The sequence below is a fragment of the Cryptotermes secundus genome, unplaced genomic scaffold (genome assembly GCF_002891405.2).
Source record: "Cryptotermes secundus unplaced genomic scaffold, Csec_1.0 scaffold251, whole genome shotgun sequence".
Lineage (NCBI taxonomy): Eukaryota > Metazoa > Arthropoda > Insecta > Blattodea > Kalotermitidae > Cryptotermes > Cryptotermes secundus.
The window spans coordinates 794,640-819,688 of NW_019744108.1; the positions used below are offsets into that span (position 1 = coordinate 794,640).

General features: G+C 37.5%; 1 protein-coding gene across 16 annotated transcripts in view; it reads left to right on the forward strand.

Moving 5' to 3' along the window:
* Positions 1-25,049, forward strand: part of LOC111874402 (broad-complex core protein) — a 174,916-nt gene that overhangs the window by 62,675 nt on the left and 87,192 nt on the right. The window contains exons 7-8 of one of the 16 annotated variants that reach the window (XM_023869888.2): positions 8,112-8,408; positions 11,932-12,015. The exons of 14 other annotated variants lie outside the window; for them this stretch is intronic. In XM_023869888.2, coding sequence (XP_023725656.1) covers positions 8,112-8,380 — 269 coding nt within the window. In that variant the 3' untranslated portion in view covers positions 8,381-8,408; positions 11,932-12,015. Of the gene's footprint in view, positions 1-8,111; positions 8,409-11,931; positions 12,540-25,049 lie in introns of those variants that run through there. One more of the 16 variants, XM_023869883.2, reaches the window with a different exon arrangement.

Below are 25,049 nucleotides of genomic sequence, written 5' to 3' on the forward strand. Positions count from 1 at the left end.
CCCACCCCCCCCCCCCCCCGATTTTGGTATAAGACCTATTTTGCTTCCTGCTGGAGACACCAGACATTACATCATCCTTTACTGCAGCTTTACTCAAGTTATTAATTTACATTGCAAGATATGCCTTTGATAAAATAGAAATTAGTTCCTACTTTAGGTAGCTATATATCTGGTAACAACAGTAAAGATTTTGCCACATTCTGTGTTGTGGACTTTGGAGACACTGAATTGTTGAAAGATGATTGTGATTCAGGCAATTGCTGAATTCTTGTGCAAGCCAGAATGAGAGAGCTTCATGATTTAGGCATTTGCTTGATCTGTCAAGTTTCAGATTTCTTTGTCTGAGACTGAGTGGTTGGCAGGCAAGCTTCCTTGATGTGACCACTACCAGTTCAGAAACTGAAAAAAGGGGGTAGGCACAGGGCAGTGTCAGAATAAGAAACACTGAAAAGAAATAATAAAAAAGTTACTCATGTCCTAAGTTAAGCACCATGTCTTGATGGTGTACGGGGGAGTGGAAGCACATGTTCCTAACATTGGTAGTACCATAGATTGAGGTTACTGATTAGATTCACAGCCTAGTTGTTATACCACAAGGAAATAGCCCTGATATCAGTTTCATGGGAGGCTGGGTGGGTTCCTGAGCCTTTCTCGGCATGGTGGCAACAGGAAACATTCCTGTCCTTGGAGACAATTGAACCCATTCATCCAACCTATAGTGGTTACGATACTGAGATTATTTTGTGCTTGGAACAGCTGCTGGCTTGATAATCACAAACCAGTTGGTTGAGCAAGGTTACACACAAAGTTGTATGTTATTGCTTAAAGTCGAACAGTGCTTCTGCCATGATACTGGAATCTTATTCAGTATCGTGTAGTAGACGCATTATGTTTATTATTGTTATTTTTATTATTTGGGATATTAATATAGCAACAGTACTCAAGGAATTTGATTGTTCGTATATAAATAGGTTCTTGGAAGAAACATTTATGGTCTTTACTTGCTTATTATACCATGATTAATCATCAGAATTTACTTGTGACCATACATTACAAGCAGTTGATTTTTATATGTAAACACTAAATGAAGTTTGCTCTTCTGTGGCAGTTAACAAAAGTTGTCCAAAACAAAATATAACATCTTTCTTGCAACAGGTAGTTTAAGGTCTGAACTCTCTAAGATAATTTGAATCCTATCAAATCATTGAAATAATAAATTGCACACATTTTCAAGCCAAGAACCCACTAATATTGAACCCAGATCACTTTGGAGTGACAGTATAACATATGTAATTATGTTACAGAGGTCTGCATGAAGATTTAAAGTTTGATGTGTGTAGATGTAAACTGTCACTGTGTGTAAAGAGTGTATTTTGTTTCTTTTAAACCAGCATCTTTTCTGTCATGGGTGATTTTTCATATCACCTAAATAGCAAAGTATTTTAATGGATTTGATGAACGTGTTAGCAGGCAGCAGCACTGTAAACATGGTCCAACACTCAACAATAGAGGGGGCTTTGTTTTCTGTGTCCACGGTCATGTCTCACAGCAGTGGGTGGTGGTCACGTGATATGTATTTCCTGTGATGTGTGTTCATTCCCTGGCCATGTGACAGCATTCATTCAGTTCAGGGACAAGTCACTTCTCAATAGGAGATAGCCACAGGAAGTTCATAGTTGAAGAAGAGTACAAGAAGTCAGCTTATGAAGATTTAATGTGTGATATGAAGATTTTATGTGTGCTGTAGCACAGTGACACTGAGTATGTGTGATTTAGTGAGACTTTTATAGGTCCTCTGTTATAAATCCATAAGGACTAGTGCAGAGAGACTAGGAAGATAAAGGTGGAGTGTTTGTAAATTGTGTAAATCATCAATAGTGTTATAATTATTTGTAGTTACAACCAATAAATCCAGGTACCAATCCAAACCCATGTCTTAGTCACTGTGACACATGACAGTATGGTAAAGTAAGAGTTATTATAAAGATTCTTCAACCTTACATGTCATCTCTTGGATGTTTTGTGTTGTGCTAGTGGAAAAAAATTTGTAACAGGTGGAAAATGGCATTACATCTTGAATAAATTGAAGTTGCATCGTAGGCAAGTGTCTGGGCTTGTAATCCGTCCACTGGGGAATCATTTTCTAACCCATTCACTATTTTCATATGTTCAGGAAAGTAATACCTCAAGTCAGTTAGATCCCTAATTATCTAACTTCATGGAGCTGAACCCTTCTTGAGAAGCCGCAAGTTCTGCGGCTACTCAAGAACTTCCCTGCATTTTATGGAACAAGGTTCATCACTGTGTTCATGAACCCACCACTGGTCCCTATCCTGAGCCAGATTAATCCAGTCCATGGCACCCCATCCCATCTCTCTGAGATCCATTGTAATATTGTCCACCCACCTACATCTTGGTATTCCTAGTGGTCCCTTTCTTGACTTTCTCACCAATATCCTACATGCATACCTCTTCTCCCTCGTTCGTGCTACATGGCCTGCCCATCTCATCCTCAACTTGATCATTCTAATTATATTCTATGAAGAATACAAGTTATGAAGCTCCTCATTATACAGTTTTCTCCAACCACCTGTCACTTCATCTCTCTTCAGTCCAAATATTCTTCTCAGCACCTGGTTCTCAGAAACCTTCAGTCTATGTTTGCCCTTAATGTTAGAGACAAAGTTTCACACCCAAACAGAACCACAGGCAAAATCATACATAGTTTTGTGTATTCTAATTTTTATGTTTTTAGACAGCAGATGAGAAGACAAAATAATCTGAACTGAATGGTAGCAAGCATTACCTGAATTCAGACTCCTCTTAGTTTCCTCCTGGATCAAATTTTCGTTTGTTACTGTTGTTCCCAGATACCTGAACTGTGCCACATTTTCAAAATATCTGTTACCTATCTTTATGTCATGATTTTGCCCTGAAATCTGATGATGACACAGCAACATGTACTTAGTTTTCTTTGTGTTTACTTTTAGACCAACCTCCTTACTAACGTCATTTAATGTTTCTATGTTTTTCTTTATGATATCTGCGTTATCACCCAGTAGATTCATATCATCAGCATAGACCAGCAGCTGATGTGACCCTTTTAACTTCAGGCCCACTTGGTTTCCCTGTACCTTCCTAATGACATACTGTAAAGCAAAGGTGAAAAGTAGTGGTGATAAAGCATCTCCTTATTTAACCATTGTGGATAGGAAAATTTTAAGACAAATGTTTACCTATACAGACTTTATGTTATGTTTAAACACCTTTTAATCAGCCTAATTAGTTTCGTGGGTACCCAGAACTCTGTGAGACTGACTATTGTACACTTTTTCCTTCCTAGCTGATAGTACTGTCTAATTGTACTACCATTCCTCCCCCCAGTAGCTGATGAATGCCAAAGATCTGATCTGTAGTTGATCTGATACATCAAAACTCACACTGATGATTCCCAGTATTTTCATCTATATATGGACTTAACTTTGACAGAAGGATATTGGATACAATTCTGTACAAAGTTGACAGCAGTGATATCCCACAATAATTACTACAGTCAGTTTTATCACCCTACTTGTGAACTGGTACAATAATAGACACCTTCCACTGATCAGGCAATTCTTTCTTATTCCAAATAGAATTAATTAGCTTATGGATCTCAGAACATAACATTTCACCTCCTGCTTGAATCAGTTCTGCCAGAATTTGATCACTACCTGGTGATCGATACCTTTCCAACTTTACAGTAACAATTTCAACCTCGAGAAGACTAGGATCAAGTACTAATGGCTCAGCTGTATGTATTTCTGTCTGGCTAACATCACTGACCCTGTGTACATTCAAAAACTGAGAGAAGTAGTCTTCCACCTGTTAAAAATATTACGGGAATCTGCAAGCAGTCACCATACTCGTTCTTCACGAAGTTACTTCCAGGTTGGTAACCCCTCTTAAATTCATTTATTCCTCTGTATAGGTCCCTGATGTACTTGTTCTTACTCTTCGTTGCAAACTCATAAATTTTTTCCTTCAGGTTTTCCCTCTTTTTATTCCCGAAATGCTTGCTGGCTTCACATGTTATATTGTTCAAATTATCCCCATTTGTTGACTTGGATCCTGTAACCATTGCAGTTAGGCTTGTTTCCTTTGATCTAATAATATTGAGCATCCTTCGTTGAGCCATGACTTATGCTTCTTCAGTTCATAATAACCTAGACTCTCTTTGGCTGAAATTTTTATATTCTCTCTAATAGTTTCCGAGTCTCTATTAATGTCCACCTCAGTGTCTAAGTTGTCCAAAGTTGGTAATCTATTTGAGATTTCAGCATGATACTGCTCTTTACCCTCTCCTTCGTTTAATTTCTTGAGATACAGCCTCACAAACTCTTGCGGTTTTAGTCCTTGTGTAACATCCTTTCTCATGAGAGGATGGGTCTGTTATTCAGAATTACTGTGCTGGACCTCACCAGCACAGTCTTTTCAGGTCCAAGTCCCACGGGACTCATGAACAAATTTTACTATCTGAGATTTGAGACTCCCCCAGTCTGGAGGACCAGGTCTCTGCATTTATATCCCCCAGGAACTGAGTTCCTGTTTCATCATCACCTACAAGTCAGAGTCACTTTATGACTGCCAATCAGTTCGTCTTAGCAACAAGTACCTTGAGACCCACAACGAGAATTTTTATTTTGTAATTGAACACTTGTGATTATAGTCCTTATGCAACATCGTCTCTGACGAGAGGATGGGTCTGACATTTACAATTGCTGCTGGGTCTCGCCAGCACAGTCATTCTCAGGTCTGAGTCTGTGGGTTTCATGACCACATTTTGCTGTCTCAGATTTGAGACTTTCCAAACCTGGAAGGCCAGGTCCCAGTATTTATATCCCTTTACCTCCTACAACTCACCCCTGGCCCTGCTTATGTAGCCTCAACACTGACCATATAGAGAGCACCGCTTGCAACAGATCTTCTATTGTGACCATTACCTAGCAACGGTCGTTTGTTTACAGAGTTGTTACTTAGCAGCAGCTATTGTATAGCTGTTTATTTGCAGTTGTTGTCTAACAATGGGTCTGCATGCCACGGTATCTTCCAAGCAGTTTATGGTATACATGAAGGAGCATGTTTATGGATCAGTGTGGCTGAAAATCACAATTGCATGACATCATTCTATGAAATTCGTGAAGTGGTGTATTGAAGGAGATACTTCTAGATTCAACTAGAAACGCCACTGAAAATTTTAATTTTTGGGAATACTTTGTAATGATATGTTGATGCATTACATAATTAAGATTTTTCAACAATAGAAAATATACCAAAAAAGTATAAGTAACAATAAACGTTACAGACTGCTGAAGCATTTGTAGTCAGCACTGAAATATATTGAAGTTCTACAGAAAATTTCTGTGTTCAAACATAATACAGCTGACCGAAGGATATGTTTAGATTTTGATGGCCACTTTCCAGTTAAGGAAGCATGCTGGTTAGCATATTCAGGATGACCATCACTGTTAAACATAGAGGTATAGAGGAGCCAGGGAGTTAGATGTGATGGAAAGTTTTGAATTCCATGCTTTATGTACAGTATTTTTGTTGTTGTTGTAGAAACATTGCTAATTACCCAGTCTTCATGAATTTTTTACCTTCAAAATGAATTTAATATACATAGTGTGACATGTTGACCCCTCCCACCCCTCAGCGGTAACGTAACGCTCGCGGAATAGGCGAGTAATCACCCCGCATCCTGGCAGCCATGCGCGGTGACGTCACGAGCGGAGCCGAAGATAGCCGAGCCCCGTAACCGGGTAACTGTGCAAGGCGAATCAACAGCAGTGACGTAACCGGACAGCGTGGCTAGCAAAAAGGGTGCCTATCACGTGGCCGTTTTCCCGTATTGTCCGATCGAGGCTACATAGGGAGCAGCGAAGGCTATTCACAGTCAGTTGTACTGAGTTGTACTGTAACAGTCGCCGAGTCAAGACGTAAAGTCAGCCAGTTGTATTGTGGCATTTGGAGTGTACTAATTGTGATACGGCAGATAGCAGTAATCGTAAATCTGTAATTTGGGTGATTGTAAGTGCGAATGTGAAATAAAATTCGCTACATCAAATACATCGTGAAGTTATTTGTCGCGATATACCCCGCGATACGCGACAATATGTTTGGGGAAGTACTTTTACCCTAGGAGAACAGCTAAAGTGCATTTGGTAGGAATTTGTCAGTACATACACATGAGTAAATGTCCCAGTTTTTTAAATGTAGTATTTCGTTGTTAATGGAAACTGTAAATGAATAAGTGACTTCATATCTTGAACCCCTCAGTGTACTTGTACAATACAAGGTGCTGCAGAATGAACTTCACATGTAATTTCCATCACATTGAGTGTTATTAATTATTATGTGAATTTAACCAGGCTATTCTTGCCATACACGTTGGCCCTATTCTAAATCTGGATCTAGTTTGGTGCTGTGGTTGCTGGAGGTCTGGTTATACTAAAGAGATGGTTTTAAGATACAGAGTATGAAAGATGATAATTTTTTAAATTGTCAGCTTGTAGAATATAAAGCCAGTAATTATTATATTATTGAATGAATGTATAGTATTGTCAACTGTTTTGTCATCCATGCATAGAGGTATAACATAACTATTCATATGCTGTGATGAGAACAAATCATGTGGCGGTTCTCGTCATTTAAAAATCCTAGTCTGTGTAGATTATCTAGCTTCACAGAAATCGTGTTAAAAATTCCAAGTTTATTTTTTACCTTTGGCAAATGTTATAGGCTATTAAATTTGCATTCCTTAATAGAAAGTTCAGTGAGGTATTGTTCTGATCAGGCTCTTTCATGTTCACTTTTGTTGTGCCCAACAAATTTACCAAATGTCTGTAGAACAAATTTATAATACATAGATACAGTGTGTAGAACTCAGGACTACAAGTATGTTTCAAATTGCGAGCTAGTTGTGATATTTGTAATGTTTCTGGTTAGGGTTGTATGAAGATGGTCCCAACAGTTCTTGTCAGACAATTAGGGATGAGTGTAAGGTCGTAAATAGTTTCCATGAAAACTCTGTATCATGGTGAAGGAATGGTGTAAATAGACAGTATGGTTTTCTGATGTGATAATTGGAAAATAAATTACCAGGATGAGCACACATTCTTTTATCTGCTTCATCACCTTTGGTATATACGTAGTTCTGATTTATTGTATGACAGATTCATTACCCTCATGACTGACATATTCATGACACATTCTTACTTTTACTCATTACCATCCTACAGCTGACGAGAGTGTCTCGCAAAGTTACCAACTAAAACTTTACTGGTAATTAAAGTTACTCCATGGTGGAAGGTCTTTCTTAAAAAGTTAACAGTTGCTCAGTTGGCTGAGAAATTCCCTCTTTTATGAAGGTGTGTATCCATGTTCACAAGAGCCTATTGTTATACTGCATTGAAGCCAGTTGAATCCAGTCCACACCTTCATATCCTGTTTAAACTTAGATGTCCCAAGAAGTCCCTTCCTGTAACTCTGCTGTAAATTATATTTAAATTAAAAATGTGATAATATACAATTTATGATGATGGTCACCTTATAATAATAGACTTTTGTAATGCATACATAATATTCAGTTTGATAAATATTTTATTTCAACATACATAAAGTTCCCTGGAATATCTGTTATCCCCCCTGAAGGTGACCATTTATGAACAAAACATGTTGGGTTTTAATAGTATTTAATCAGCATAAGAATATATATTAGATGTAAGCAGATGGCGATTCCATGTCGTATTTTAACATCAAAAGAGGAGAATATTGTGCTGCAAACATTGGACATCATTCTGTTTGAATTATGAAGACTACTCGTAACAGTTATTTTATAACCTGGATAATGACTTGAAACTCGAAGAAGTTGCACATCTGGAGTCATTTCTCTCCTGGAAGTATAGTTTTCTTTAACTGCTGTTGAATCAAGTAACATCTGATGAACCCTGTTTTCTTTTTATTCTGTTTCTTCTCCAGCCTTGTTCTGATTCTTTATCATAATCGTATTTACCATAATGTAAGCTGTTGTTTTCATTTCAAACCCTGACACGGGCACTTGTTATTTATAGGTGTCCTTCAGTTTATCAAGAGCTGTAAAGGCAGGCTGCTACTCACCCACAAAGGATATATTTATAGAATGAATCGGCAAGTTGGAAATAAGAGGTTTTGGATTTGCTCAGAATATAAGAAAGATGGTTGCCGTGGGCGTTGTGTGACAGTGGGTGATGAGATGACAAGGGATGCAAGCCTTCATGATCACAGTCCTCGGGAGGATAAGATCAGAGAGAAGTTGGAAATGGCACAGTTCTGGAGAAATTTGACAGAATACCGCTTGTAATTTTAACATGTAGTGCAGCACCACAGAGGCAAGTGTCATATAAACTGATGTTGGGTTTGGTCATCAAATTGTTGTCATTTTTGCATTATCTTGCAACATCATTGTTTCTGCTCACAGGAAAACTTTTTCACTCCTTAATTAAAATAAAGAAATTAGGCTCATGTTTTGGTGATCGTTGTTTTCATTAGAATACTAACACATCTTCCATGTGAACTGAATTCTTTAACCCTTATAGTGTTAAAATTAATTTGGTTGACAAGACAATAAAAAACCCTCTATCCAAAATATTAACAGTTTTTTATTCCTACATGTAAATGCCCCCTTGAAATAGACATGAATAACTTTTCCAACCCAGTTAGGAAATACAAATGCTTAATTTATGAAGTAGCTAAAATTCAGGAAATGGAATAAAAATTGGAAAATGTTCACTGGCAGTTACTTTGCATGTGTTGACAAGACAATAAAAAACCCTCTATCCAAAATATTAACAGTTTTTTATTCCTACATGTAAATGCCCCCTTGAAATAGACATGAATAACTTTTCCAACCCAGTTAGGAAATACAAATGCTTAATTTATGAAGTAGCTAAAATTCAGGAAATGGAATAAAAATTGGAAAATGTTCACTGGCAGTTACTTTGCATGTGTTGACAAGACAATAAAAAACCCTCTATCCAAAATATTAACAGTTTTTTATTCCTACATGTAAATGCCCCCTTGAAATAGACATGAATAACTTTTCCAACCCAGTTAGGAAATACAAATGCTTAATTTATGAAGTAGCTAAAATTCAGGAAATGGAATAAAAATTGGAAAATGTTCACTGGCAGTTACTTTGCATGTGTTGACAAGACAATAAAAAACCCTCTATCCAAAATATTAACAGTTTTTTATTCCTACATGTAAATGCCCCCTTGAAATAGACATGAATAACTTTTCCAACCCAGTTAGGAAATACAAATGCTTAATTTATGAAGTAGCTAAAATTCAGGAAATGGAATAAAAATTGGAAAATGTTCACTGGCAGTTACTTTGCATGTGTTGGGTTGTTGGAGGCTGACACTGGAAGGGTTAAAACAGTCATAGTCATGTTGAAATTATGTTAATATCTACAGCTCACTATTATTTTCTTGTATTTGCCTGAATATAATGCACACTCCAATCTCCAAATTCCTCACTAAAAATTTACTGGAAATTATATTATTACTGAAGAATGCCGTCTCCTGGGATGTTATGTCATGTAGATCTTGTGTGAACCGACGATTTGGAGGAATGTATCACCTCCATCTTCATGGTAAAAATTCGCGAGCGAGAAACAATCATGAACAGGTGGCTGCAGACTGAGCCACTAGTCGAAAACACCCAGCTATGTAAGAACAGGAAGGAAGAGAGAGTGGGCCACATGGGAAAACAATAGAGAGGAGAAGGGAAGGATCTGTGGAGATGGATCAGCAGGTAGCAGAAGAGAACCGGATTTTTCTACCCTGAAGATGGAGGTCATACGTTCCTCCGAAAGTTCAGTTCATACAAGAACTACACGGCACCACATCNCCAAGCGTGCATTGACCTGCATTGTGGATCTTGTGTCATGTTCAGGTTTCTTGAGGGATCAGATGAGAGGTTTACATGACTTGCTGAGACAAAAACCCACCTCTCTATTCATATTGTTGCAATGGAGCTCAATCTCAATGGCCTCTGCAGCCACCTGCTCACGCTTGTTCCTCACTCGTGGATTTTTCTACCCTTAAGATGGAGGCGATACGTTCCTCCGAAACGTCAGTTCACACAGTATCTATATGGCGCCCCATCCAAGAAGACGGCATTCTTCATAGTGACCACTGTGAAGACCTCAAATCTTGTAAATTATTACTGGTCTAATTCTGTTAGGTATTCTACTAGAAGCTACTGTTACAACATCATTGTTTATTAAAATTAGTATATTTTCTTTTGTGTTATGACAGTGGTTTAAAGCTCAGTTGGGATTAGCTAACTTAATATGTGATAGTGGGAAATGTACATAGGAAGTGTTGAGTATATTTTGTACAGTTTGTGTGTAATTTTTTTCCTCACTTACTCATTCAGTATTGGAGTGTGCATTATATTGACCAAATATATAATACGTGGTACATAATATTCAGTTGATACAAAGAGGCCATGGAAAGTGTAATTTTGTGTGACAGTTCTAAGTCATTGTGCCATGACACTTTGAGGACTGGCTTTCTGATTGCCCATCCCGTCCATCTGTTGCTCCTGGTAACTTTTTGGAAAAGCAGCATTTTGCTTGCAGAAAAGAAAATTATGACTTCTAAGCTAGTCCACATGTATGAATGATTAAAGACTACAATGTGGAGGTATGTTCAGGGACCATAGAATACTACTTAAATTTTAGGTACTTGTCCTAACACCTGTGTATCATCACAGTTATTGAAACATACTGCATGAATTTTCTCAGCACTTGTTTGTGTGGTTTGGAAGTGGACAATTTTTGGTACTAACCAAAGCACTAAAGCTACTGGGTGTTTTCCCCCCCCCCCATATTGTGCCTGAAGAGAACATATGTGAGGGTGGCCATGTCTGTCTGTTCAACCATTTGTATATTTCAAGTCAAGAACTGCTGAACAGATTTTGATTAAATTTCATATGAATGTATGCAGACCACCCTAAACTCTTACATCTTAGTTTCCTGCAAATGGTAGTCACAACTTGGTGGACTCCAGAACTTGCAAGGTTCAACTGACAATAGTGCCAGTTAACAGAATCTTTATACTATTGAAAGGCAGCAATGTAGGAACAGAAAGTTAGTTTACCAGAACTATTTGGAACAGCTCAGAGCATTCAGAATGCTAAGTTGCAAGGAACACATGGAAATTGTGTGCTCTCCAGTATGGATTGCAGCTGTCAGTCTAATTTTGGTTCCTTGCAGCAATTCCTTGTGTACTTCCACAGTAATTTTGCTAAGTACTCCATCGTGGTTTGACTTCAGTTTAGTTCACTATTTCTGCTCTTCCATGCCACTTAGATGTGAAAAATTTGAACATCCAAGAGTTTACATATAGCAGGGCTGCACAACTTTTGTAGAGCAGAGGTCACATTGGACCACATTGAGGTTTTGGAACCCAGTGGTATAAATTGTGGTTGTATATTACATACTTAATTGCTCATATAATACATCAGTTTAATAAATGAAAACGTTTGTTTGTAGAAAATATATCTGGTATTGCTGTCTCTCATAAGGTCACAGGTGTTAAGAGAAGAAGCCACTTTTAATTCAGTTCGGAAATATACACCCATAAGCTGACTTCATTTTTTTAAATTATTGCCAATTAAATTATTCTTCCAAAAATAATGGTTGTAAAGCTGGAGAAATTTGTTATGAAGGAGTTAGAGTTGGTCTAGGAACTCAGTGCATGGGGATAAATTACTGCAAATGTTGGGCTTTCAGTAGCAACTTCTCTGATACCTAACATACAATATCACTAGTCCTCAGAGTGTTAAATAAAAGAAATTTATTTGTATATACACTACATAGGTACTTTCCCATTTCTATTGTAGGTAACCTGCAGCTCATCAAAAGTTCTAGAGGTAGGTACCAACTAGTCCACAATGGGTTTATATATAACACAGACCGGCAGTCAGGGCGGAGGGTATTCTGGCGATGCTCAGAATATCAGAGGATTGGCTGTCGTGGACGCATTGTTACAGTGGACTGTCAACTCTTAGTGAAGTGTTCTACACACAATCATGAATCACAAGATGAAAAAATTCGGGAGAAGATGGCAATGGCTGAAATTAAGGAACAGGCATTACTGGCCAAGCAATTAAATACTCAGAACTTGTTAAATCAGCAACAGTTCGGAATATTTCCAGCACCTCCTGATCAATAAGTGTTAAGTTACAATAAGTTACATTTAAGAGTGTCATTTAACATTTTCACCTAATGTATTATTGCAATAAAAGTAGGTATTACTTTGCTTCAAAATAAGATTGTTTTCATTGCTCTGTTATTCCTGTAAGTGGAGTTATTGAGATTTTATCAGTACTAAACCAAAAATGTACCATCATACTACCAACTGCTGCCATTGCAGTGTGCACTGGTGTTTTTTCTGTATTTTCAGAGGCAAATGCTGAAAATTTGGGAAAATTATATTACAGAACTATATGATCGACCTAATCGGCCAGAAACCTTGGAAGTGGAACCGGAAGAAGAAGTAGATACAAACGAGAAAGGACCACATATTTTACAAAGTGAGGTGGAAAAAGCTGTCAAGGACATGAGGACTGGAAAGGGTACAGGAGATGATGATGTACCTGGAGATGTGCTCAAGTTACTGGGAGAAGGTGGTTTGAAAACACTGACAAAACTAATAAACACCATGTATGAAACTGGGGAGTGGCCCACGGACTTTACAGAAGTGACAATGATTGCCTTAAAGAAAAAGACAAAAGCTACAAAATGCAGTGACCATCACACAATAAACCTTATTGCACATACAGCAAAGATAATAACAAAGATACTTAAAAGAAGAATTGAAAGGAAAATAGAAGATATACTTGGAGAGGATCAGTTTGGATTTAGAGGAGGAAAAGGAACCAGGGATGCAATTGGGATGTTGAGAATTATAGCAGAACAAACTTTGGAGGTAGATGAAGAACTGTGTGCCTGCTTTATAGACTGGCAGAAGGCATTTGACTGTGTAAATTGGACCAAATTAATGCAGATCCTAAGCGGCCTCCGTAGTCTAGAGGTAACGTTCCCACCTCATGACTCGTAGTACGCGGGTTCAAATACCCGGCGGAGGTCGTCGAATTTTTAAGGGCCGAAAAATTCAGGGAACAAGTCCTCCGGGAGGGACTTTAAGCCGTGGGTCCCGTGTCATAGCTTTATGGCACGTAAAAGAACCTCATACCTCCAAAGGAGGTCACTGAGCCAAAATTGCAGATGTTTCCCGCCCAACAGCAGTCACTAATACCTCTGGTAGATGGGGGAAGCATTATAGATACCTCCCAGCTAGTAGAGCCGGTCTCGCTGGCTGGGCGGGACTGATGGTAAGCACCAATACCGGTAGGATATAGAGACTGGTAGAAATCATAGAGGGAAGCGTAATGGACCACTACAGGTCTAAGTGCATGGGGAAACCCACCCTCTCCAATAACTAATTAACTAACTAATGCAGATCCTAAAGGAAACGGGTATCGATTGGCGGGAAAGAAGATTGATTAGTAAATTGTACGTGGATAAGAAAGTTAGAGTGCAACTGGACAGAGGGGAGACAAGAAGTGTGAAGATTGGAAGAGGAGTTCGACAAGGATGCTGTTTATCACCAATTTTATTCCACTTGTACAGTGAATGCCTTCCCAAGGAAGCTCTGGATGGGCTTGGAGACTTCAAATTAGGAGGGCAAATTATTCAAAATGTGAAATATGCAGATGACATTGTGTTAATGGCTAAGGAAGAAACTGTGCTACAGGGTATGATTGATAGACTAATCGAAATTGGAAGGTGCTATGGCTTGGAAATGAATGTGGAAAAAAGAAAAGTAATGAAAATTTCGAGACAAACAACCCTAGTCACAATAAAGATAGACCAAAAACAACTGGAGAATGTGAAATGTTTTAAATATTTGGGTAGCTTGTTGAGAGATGATGGAAGGTGTACTTGTGAAATTAAATCTAGGATTGCCATGGCAAAAGCTGCATTTAGCAAGAAGAATCTTTTTACCAGCAAATTGTACTTAAATTTGAGAAAGAAACTAGTGAAATGCTACATTTGGAGCATGGCTTTGTATGGGGCTGAAACTTGGAGACTTAGGCCAGTGGGTCAGAAACACATGGAAAGCTTCGAAATGTGGTGTTGGAGACGGATGGAGAAGATCAGTTGGACCGATTATGTGAGAAATGAAGAAGTGTTAATTAGAGTCAGTGAGCAGAGGAATATCCTACACGAAATAAGAAAACGGAAGGCTAATTGGATTGGTCATATCTTATGCAGTAACTGCCTTCTAAAAGAAGTTATTGAAGGAAAGATAGAGGGATGGATAGAAGTGACCAGAAGACGTAAGAAGATGCTGGATGACCTTGGGGATAGAAGAGGATATTCTCATTTGAAGGAGAAAGCTCTAGGTCACGTTAAATGGAGGAACTGTTTTGGAAGAGACTGTGGGCCTGTCGTCTGACAGATCACTGGTGAATGAATACATTCATGACTGGTAACACAGATATATGATTTAAATTGTTCATATAACAACCTACAATAAACCTGTCTACATTATGACTCTTCAAGTGCACCTTGAGGTATGTGTCACAGTTCAGATTGGCTCATGTATTCCAGCATGTGAATGATTATGGTGAGGAGGGCGAGGACGATGACAACGACAACACAAGTGACTTTCCAACCAATATGGAAATTCTCTTACGTCCTGTTGGACAGTAGTTTTCAGTGATAGCTCCATGAAGCAGAGCTATTCTTAAGAATAATAATCCCTCAGCTAGTCAAGAAATACCCCACCTTTTGTGGAGCCTGAAAGTTGAATTACCGTGTTCAAAGAAAATTGTCACTGTACCCTGTCCTGAGCCAGTTGAATCCAGTCCATGCCCTCAGGAGCTAAGATGACCACATGACAGGGCTCCTGGATCCAAATTTATGCTTGAATTGATTTGAATAACCTTTCTGTCAGTTATTCAGGACAGTTTTATTTCTGTTTATTGCATATTATTATGTCTGGTTGGGGTATGGGCTGAATAATCAGATTTCAACTGCAAACAGGAATTTTTCTCTTCATACCATGTCCAAACCAGTTCTGGGCCCATCCAGTCTTTTGTTGAATATATCCCAGGATTGAAGTGGCCAGGGCTTGAAAGTAATCACCTCCACTAGTGCTGAATTTAAGAAAGCAGGGAACCTACTCCCAATTTAAGCTTTTATGTTGTGTTTCTTAAGCTTAGAGACGTCACCTTTGTCCTGTAACTAGTATACTTTCAAACCTAGTATCTTGTGGGAAGTACGAATGACTGGAAATGTAATGGTGGATTACTTGGAATGTTTTCCTTTAATTGTGATTGACATTTATTAGTAGGGATGCGGAGTGCTAGCCTCATGGTTGAACGAGCTATTGTTTGTAAGTGGCAGAATGACATGTGGAAGGTAAATAGAGTAAAATTATGATGTAAAATATATGTCAGTATCCTAAATAGTATTGAAAACTTTAATACTGCTCTTAAGCATTATGAACACCATTGTCTTGATAGTAGTATAAGAGAATATTGTCACATTTTTATGGAATAGCTATAGCCAGGGTTTGGATTGTTGACTCAATTTATTGGACTCTTTGATACAATACATTACTACGCTTTACAGTTCACTGTTAGACACACACACACACACTATTATCCACAGTCACGTCTTCACTAGCCTTTGCTTGGTAGCATCTTCCAGTGGTGGACATTCCCTTTCATCTGGGTTCCTGAATTGTCCCCATGCCTCAGCTACCAGCTTCTAACAGCAACAGGTCACAGGAACTGAACCTCAGCCGTTTTCTAACTAACCAACCAACTACTTTACTTCACTTAACTCAGCTCACTAACTGTCCTGCTTATAACATCTAGGCATGGACGTCACAAAAACACCATTCCTGTTGCTGTATCTAATGTTGTGGGTGCAGTCATCGATACAGATCATGCAGAAAACACTGCTTTCCAGGCAGTCAATTGGCATGTTATGGAACTTTTGCCTAGCAAGGGGCATTGCTTGTGGAGTCATTACTAGGGACCGGATTTTTATGCCCTAATAACCCTTTAAATATGTATGCATTTATGCATGAAAAACTTCCAAAATATGCACTAAAATATGCATATAAAAATTTGTACCAAATATTAAAATTGATTTTACATTATTTTATGACCAACAAATCAGTATTTAAATTCATTTTATGTAATCACTGAATGGTTCACTTGCAATAAAGAGCTATACTTAAATACAAATCATGCAACAAAGCCAACATATTTCATTACAAATTTAAAAAAACGATGGTACTCACATTTAGCTCTCCGAACTTTCAACTTCTCTTCTGTTGCAGTTCACAAGTACTAAATGTTTTAGTTTTTCCATAGTTAGTCACCTCCTATTGTCTTGTAAGATGTCCTTATAGCGGGTAAAACTTCTTTCCACCTCACAGGAACTTAGGGGCACATGTACAAAAGCCGCTATTTGCTCCACTGTTAGTAATATTTTTACTTGGCAGTTCAGTACGTTTACCGGCTAAAATTGTATACACACGACCATGATTGAAAATTTGAACATAAAATTAAAAAATATATATGATAAACATTTTAAAAATGAAATATGCAGTATAAATAGAGATCTTCGAAAATATGATGCTTATTCATAAAACGGGCAAAATATGCATTTATATGCACCATTAAACCATGTCCAAAATTTAAGAAATGATGTAATTCATACATATATCCAAACGAGCATACTTTCTGGTTGCAAGAAAGAAATATGCATTTGCATTAAAATCCGGTCCCTAGTCATTACATAGCAACAGGTCTACATGCTACAATATTATGTTTTGAAGCACAAAAACACACACACTTTGCAGCAAACTCATAAGTAATAGATATTCAGTATTATTGTAGGATTCAAACGGGATGACAAGTGGCTGCTAGTTGCACTTCAGCAAGGATTGGCACATGGTGAGAATTAAACCAATCCCTGTCAGTCCTAGATGCTTATGCTGTCCACTTTCTCTGTGTCTGGGACAGTTGATTCATTGTAGTGACATCATAATACATTGTTTAAATTGTCCAAAGCATCATATTTTGTACAGACAATTCAAGACTTGGTTTTTAAGGCATTAAATCATTTCAATCAAGAGCCTGGAAATGGTAGGCTTAGGCAGTTTTGCCAAGTCATAGAACTGCACTCCTGATTTAAAGTATTACAGTGCATTGCAGTCAAGTTCAAGCACGTTTGACAACATTATAGTCTTATAGCTCTGTTATGCTAGGCATGACAAATTATGACTAAACATGTATTCATGTTTGAATCCTAGTACAGTGAACTCTTGATTGTCTGTGGTAATGGAGGGAAGAAGTAGCACAGGTAATTAAAAACAATGGATAATACATAAATATGGAAGTGATCACTATGCATGGTGCATTAAGCCCTGAAAGTCACTTATTTATGTTACTACTCACTAAACAGTGAGACATATGTTTCCAGTATAAGGAAGCAACCATTGGTCAGTGGTAGTAAGATAGCTGAAAAGCAATAGAATAGTGAAATTTGAAGTTGCATCAGTGAGAGAAGATAATGCAGTCTGGTGCAAGGTGCTGTGAAGCATACATATTTCTGAAACATTATATGTGCACCATTATAGCAAAGGGGTTCTAAAAAAAATCATGTGGTTAATACTTGTATGTACATGGTTAAAAATTATGAGTTACTTGTATGTTATATTACAAATTACTTTGTTAATTTATATGGATGCAGGATGTCAAGTGTTCTATTATTCAGCTCTTAATTTTATGTAAATTATGTACTCATATAGAATATGTAGTGTATGTATATATAAATTCTGTAAGCTATTTTAAGGTAATGCTGTTGTACTACTATCTTGAAAGGTTAATAAACCAGAACACATATTGAGGTGTTCAGAGAAATTTCCATGTTAGGTGTCTGTGGGTAAGAATGGATTTGAATGGTATCTTGGATGGCGTGGGTCTGATTCTTGGCATGCAGGCTGGCCATCATCAACAGTTTTCCTGTAAAAACAGATTATTTTGTCATCAGAGTGGTAAAAATTATAGTCATAGTAGATGAACTTTGTATCCTCATCCTCTCCCATTAGTGTGGCAACAGGCTGCCCCAAAAGATTGGCAGGTTTTAGCATTTCAGCATAGAGCAATGCTCAGATGCCTGTGATGCATATAGACTGCATGAAAGTGTCAAATGTATATGTTTCTCCTGCTTTTCTTGGTCCCTTTAGGAACGTGCTCAGGTAATATGTAAAAAGGCCATGACTTCTTCCTTCCTCATGCTATGGAATTCATTTGCATTCATCTCGTTCTTTTTAAGAAGGTGAGTAAACTGATAGAAAAACAACAGCTTCTTTTAAGAGTAGACTGAAAAAATATTAAAATCAAGAACTTTACCACTGAAATTATTGTGGTGATATTGCTATATTAGATTCCAGAATGTGATGGATTTTCATAGTGAATTAATTTAAGAAAAAAGTGGTATGTTAAAATAAAGTGCGAGTCAGAGAATTTTAGAGTCTCACAATGGCGATTAAGCAGGTACCAAGCGGAACAGTCTCTTTATGGTACCTCTTTCATGCTGGTCGCATGTCTGACTTATTCTTTGATCCTGAAGATTGAGATGACATGTTCTTCCAAAACACTATTTGACTTCCAGTGGACTACACTGTGTTGTATCTCAGAAGCCAGGACTCTTCAAAGTGTAAGTCACCAAATTTTCGTTATTGTTGTTCTTGTTTGGTTTGAGGAATGAAAGCTGGTCTTGGTGAAGCTCATTTTCAGATATTAGCATAAGTGGAACCACTGTATGAATTAAACAGTTCTGACATTCTAATATGTATTGTCACATATTAATATCTGTAATTTTGAAAGTTGTGTAATGATTTTAGGCGTGTTTTGAACAAACTTTGAAAACCACATATTGGTTCTATCATCTCATGTCCATTTGCAAGTTAAATGCCCAGATTACATAATGGCTTCCAATAAAACTTGTTGTGGTGTGCTGTACTAAAGTTGATCAGTCCTCTTTTTTTAAGGTTTCTGATAGCTTTGATGGAACTTGATGTATGGCCTATATTTCTCTAAGGGCTTAAATATGTATTTTGGCTTATCTCATTAAGTATGCAACTAAAATAAATATGTCTTGAATAAAACCTACAGCAACTCATAAAGTACATTTGTTATGCCTTATGCAATATTTATATAAATTTTTAGAAAATTACTGGTACAGTCACAGTATCTGTTAAATCTTAGGTATTCATAGTTTTGTCCAACCTCTTTATCTCATCCTGCTGTGTAGCTAATGTTTACTTTATTTACAACATTATTATTTTTTTATTGCTAGTGGGGTGGGACTAAGTCTCTTGTACTACAGCCACTTCTGGCCTATTGTACCAGCCCCAGATGATAGGTGAAGGTGATTGTGGAGCAATTTGTGGAATGAAGATTGGCAGGGAAAACCAAAGTGCTCGGAGAAAACCTGCCCCAGCACCACTTTGTCCACCACAAATCCCACTTGACCAGACAGAATCGAACCCAGGCCGCCATACAACATCTACATGGTTAGACAGTAAACGGATGTCATGCATGAACAAAATGTGCCCCTTTGATGCCAACTCTAACACAGAATGTGTCCGTTCTTGTTTCAGTTTTATTTCCATCAGTGATTTGAAAATACTTTACCTTCAAGTTAAATACCTTGTGCATGAAAGCCGGTTTGAAGCATGATTGCTTGCGCTTACAGTGGATGTGGTCCTTGGGTAAAATGTTGGGGTAATATAGTGCATACAGTGTATATAGTGCATAGAGCCGAGTTATACGTGCCTGGTATTTCAAGTTTATTGCAGGCCAGAGAGCCTCACAGCAGTTGTCATTTATCAGCACAGACTGAACCTACTAAAAGACAATAATATTAATTTTTAATTTACTTGAATATAAAAATATCAATAATACTTTATTTCAGTAAAATAATATTGTCACGTGTTTCCTATGTGACACGACAACTCCACGCCGCTCTGGATTTAGAGAATATTTATTGTATGCTTTTATCCACACTTACATAATTAACAGTGTCACATTTACTCCTTCTATAGTCCTTCCAGACTTCAACTGTACTCAGCAACTGTCAGCCATCAACTGACTAACTTCTAGTAACCTCGTTCCATATCCCGTTGCCCAACAACGGTTTGACATGTCACAGTATTCATAAACAGTTTTAACATTGCCCAAACTATGGTTTGTGTTCTGAAAGTATTGTGCCAAAATTAAATTAGAGCTAAACTGGACCCCACTCAATTTACTGATACTAAGTTGTAGGCATTGTAAATGCTTGAACTAGAAACTGTGCAACTTGCATGTCAGTTGAAATCTCTGTCGTTTCATTCTTAATGCATGCTATATAATGTGTTTAAGAAGAACCAATGAAATGTTACGTTATTGTATAATATTTTAATATAACCATAACATCCACTTCTGGCCTGTAGGCCTTGTTTTGTCTTCCTCCCCTCAACAGAGAACCACATTTGTTCATATGTTAATATTTGTTAATATGGATTCATTTATAAATTAAAACTTTTAAACATGCTTTTCTGTAAATGAGAATTTGTTGATAGTGTTTACATCAGCAGATGTGGTTCCGCATTTGCTTTCTGATAATACAGTGTTTGTATATTAGACTCATCTATAACTTCCGTGGTCTTAGAAAAGCTTAGAAAATAAAGCTTTGGAAAGCTGGTGTAGATTTAATTGAGATTCACATTTATATGCCTTGAGAACTGTATGCAAATAATTGTAATATAGCAAAATGTAATAAGCCTGTAATGAATAAATAATATATTTTATAATCAGCTTATGATTTTTATTTCATTTTCTGAACTGGAAGTAAATGTATATCTTTTTGACACTACTTCATAATTTGGTATTTTTCTAATATAAGGCTTTGTATAAAGTCTGATTTGACTTCTTGTAGGACTGATATGAACCAAAGTTAAACTCACTTAGCAACTTTTAATGTAAACTCCATTCATTAGGAAAAATTGATGAGGGATCAATAGAAGAATACAGAATATTTCTGAATCCTATGAAATCATAAGAGGAATAGTATAGAACAAAAAGATCCCAACACAGTGTAAAACAACAACCTATTAAATGTATTTTAAATCAATACTGACATATGATGCTGAAACGTGGATTCTCACAGAGAAAGAAAAGCAAAAGCAAAGCAATGGATATTGCCTTTTAAAAATGTACTGTCAGAGAAACAAGAATTGGAAATTGAGAGTTTGAGTTCAGAATTAATGTTAATATAGTTAGAAGAGAAATGATTACAATTATTTGGCTATTTAAATAGATTAGTTAGATTAAGAATACTGAAAATGGCATTTGATTTAATAAAGAAAAGGGCCCAATAGGATGACCCAGCATACAATGGTTAAAGAATCCAGGTGCTTGAAGATATGAAAAACATAGAAAAGAATTGACAAGAAAGTGAAGAAGGAAAGATAGAAGATGCTGGATCTGTTGATCCATATGAAATGGGAATGTTGCTAGAATGTGATGGTGATGAATGGATGTACCCTGTAATTTAACATACAGAAAACATCAAAGGAAGGGGTTATTTCAGAGACTGAGATAGTGATGCAAGGATACTACAGTAAACTCCCTGTCCTGCAGAGAGAGAGAGAGTGAGGATGAGTGAGTGTGTGTGTGTGTGTGGGGGGGGGGGTGGAACGAGGTGTACTGGCTGCTGTCTACATGAAAAAAAAAAACACTAAACAGAAGCTGAATACAGAGTCAAAGCAGCATGCTTTTTCTTTATTTCTTGTTTGAACATCTTCCCAGGTGACACGGTAAGAAACTGAATACGGAGTCAAATTAGCATGTATTTTCTTTATTTCTTATGTGAATGTCATCCTAAGTGACACAGTAGATTGATGGGTGAAATTCTACTAGCCTGTCTTGTAATGGTACCTGCATGAGGGAGGCTGAAGCGTAACACTGCTAGTAGCAACTGGGCAAACAGCCTATGTCAGGTGAACCTATGCACATCACGAATTTATTTTCTAGAGAACTTTATAACAATTGTAAATTTCTGTAAAATGTTTGCCAGTTGGATGAGAATTTCAGGTGCTTGGATACCAGTTAACCATGAGTTTTCAGTGTTAAAATTGATCTTGGCAAAATAGGATATTGTTACGTGTTGGGGGGGGGGGTAATGTGACTAGTAATAATGGGTTCTGGATTTGATGATTGGGTGCACTGGCACTTCTTTACAATTACTGTTGGTTATAACAGCTTACACATTGAACTGAATGTCGTATGAAGCATCTCTCGCTAACTTCTGGTGGCTGACCAAATCTGAACCCCTGCTCCTCTCAAATACTCAAATGCACTGCCTTCTATAACTGCCACGCAGCAAGGATACCACCATATCGAACAGTTTCTATGTTCTTGTGTGTTGTCATGGGTATGCCTTTATTAATATTTGTTGCTGCAGGAACAAGTGTCTACTTAGCTGTTGCCTAGCAAATGGTCATATTCTGTCACAGCGTGATAGTGGGTCTTGGTTGAAGGATGTCCTATGGTGGACTTCTGTGAACTTAACAATGAGCCTTTGTGTTCTATAAAAGCCGGGAATTTTTTACTAGCTATATAACTGTCAATTGCTCAAAAAAATCTACCATGTAGTTGATGGGTTGATTACTTGTGAGTCACCCCAACATTATGATATTTTTATTTTTTTTTTGTAGTCTCTCTCTCTCTGTGTGTGTGCGCGCGCGCGCGTGCGTGCGTGTAAATTTAGAAACGATACTAAGGAGAAAATTACCTTGACAGTTCCTGTGAAACTGTGTCATCAGCATTTGTGCAAAGTTGTGAACAATAAACACACGAGTAACAAAAGCTGAAAGTAAACGCTTTTTAAGATGATTTTAGCTCTTTAGTTAATGTAGACCACTTCTGTTATATGTTTTTGTAATTTTAGGTGTATTGAATTTCAGGATGACTGCATGTGATAGACTTACAGCTGTTACATGTTTTATGTTTGAAGTGTGGAAAGGGCAGTAAGGTCATGTGGAAGTGCAGCATTTATCAAAAGACAAAATGTGGAGGTCATTGCCATTCCATCAACATGTAACTTGGAGTTCACAGAACCAAAGTGTTGTCCCTGACACTAATAAATTTTGTGGCACTATCCAAATTATGGGACAGTGCCTAGTAAGACAAACAAAAAGTAGGTGAGATAGGATGGAACACTTATGAGGAAGGAATTGCATGTATTATAGGCAGCAGGCAGCTTCAGAATTTATTTACATTCCTTCAACTATTGATACACTTCAAGAAAGCCTATGACTGAGTTAGGAGAGAATCAGTATACAGGATTTTCATAGAGTTTGGGGTACCCATGAAACTAGTTAGACTGATTAAAATGTGTATAAATGAAACCTGTAATAAAGTCTGTATAGGCAAACATTTTTCTGATTTGTTTCCTATTCAAAATGGCCTAAAACAGGGAGCTGGTTTACCACCATTGCCTTTAAACTTTCCTGTAGAATATGCCATCAGGAAGGTCCAGGAAAACTAGGTAGGACTGCAGTTTAATGGGCGACATCAGCTACTAGTTTATGCTGATAATGTAAGCTTATTTGGAAATGATATAAATATGATAAAGAAAAACACAAACTGTAATTGATGCTATTAAGGAGGTTGGTCTGGAAATAAACACAGACAATTAAGTATATGTTGAAGTCTCATCACCAGAATGCAGGGCAAAATCATGACATAAAGGTAGCTAGCAGATCCTTTTAAAATGTGGCACAGTTAAAATATTTTGGAACAACAGTAAAAAGGTAAAGTTCTCCCAGTGCTTATTTAATATGCATTGTGCCATGAAGACACGGGGGAGTGGAGGTATAGCTCCACCATTCTTGGCCCCAGCACTAGATGGAGGTGAGCGGCCAGCTTCATGCCCCAGCCACTGTACCCCTGGGGAAATTGCCCCTGGTAACCATTGGATAAGAGGTCTGAATGCTGTGCAGAAGAGAAAAATCTTGCCCTGCCAGGAATCAAACCTGGGCCATCCAGCCTGTAGCCCATTGCTCTACTGATTGAGCTGCACCAACTCCGTGGGAGCAACAGTAACAAATCAGAATTTGATTCATGAAGAAATTTAATGCAGATTGAATTTCAGATCCATGTCTCTCACCTGATGTCTGAAACATGAAAGTTAAAATATTAAAAACTAATTTTACCTGTACTTCTGTATTGGTGCAGAACTCCCAAAAGCATTCTGCTTCTATTGTGTCCACACTCTCCTGTATCGACATATGTAATTTAATTCTTTATTTTTGAGGGATCTTTATGTCACATTTTTTCAGAATTTGTTATTCTAGAGCAGTTGTTTCTTGCAGACTGACAGACACACAGAAAATGATGCACTGTGGCATATTTGTGATACATACCAACCTCACATGAAAATATCAAGGAGTCCTCTTTGAGAAAAGAACTCCTAAATCAGTCTCTCCATTTTTGGTATGAACCTGATAGTAAGTTTAGACAGATTATTTGTAGATCTGTGCACGATCTTTCAAGCTTACGAGCTTCAGAGTGTGATATATGAGGAAATTCAACACATATTTGGGACAAGTCATTTAATTCATTTCAGTTCTTTGTTTATTTATATGCTATCTTAACAGCCCAAAGGCTACTTATGAAATAAGCATGAATTAAAAAAAAAGAAAGAATGGAAGAAAAGAAAAGAACACAAATTGTCATATTCAACACAAGCAACATCAGCAGCTGATGCAAATCTAGCAGAATGGCAGTTTTTACTTCAAGAACGAACATTGAACATAGAAGAATCTCAGAGATTTGACCTGTTATAAAGCGAAACTGTATGGTGTGTTCTGAAGACACAG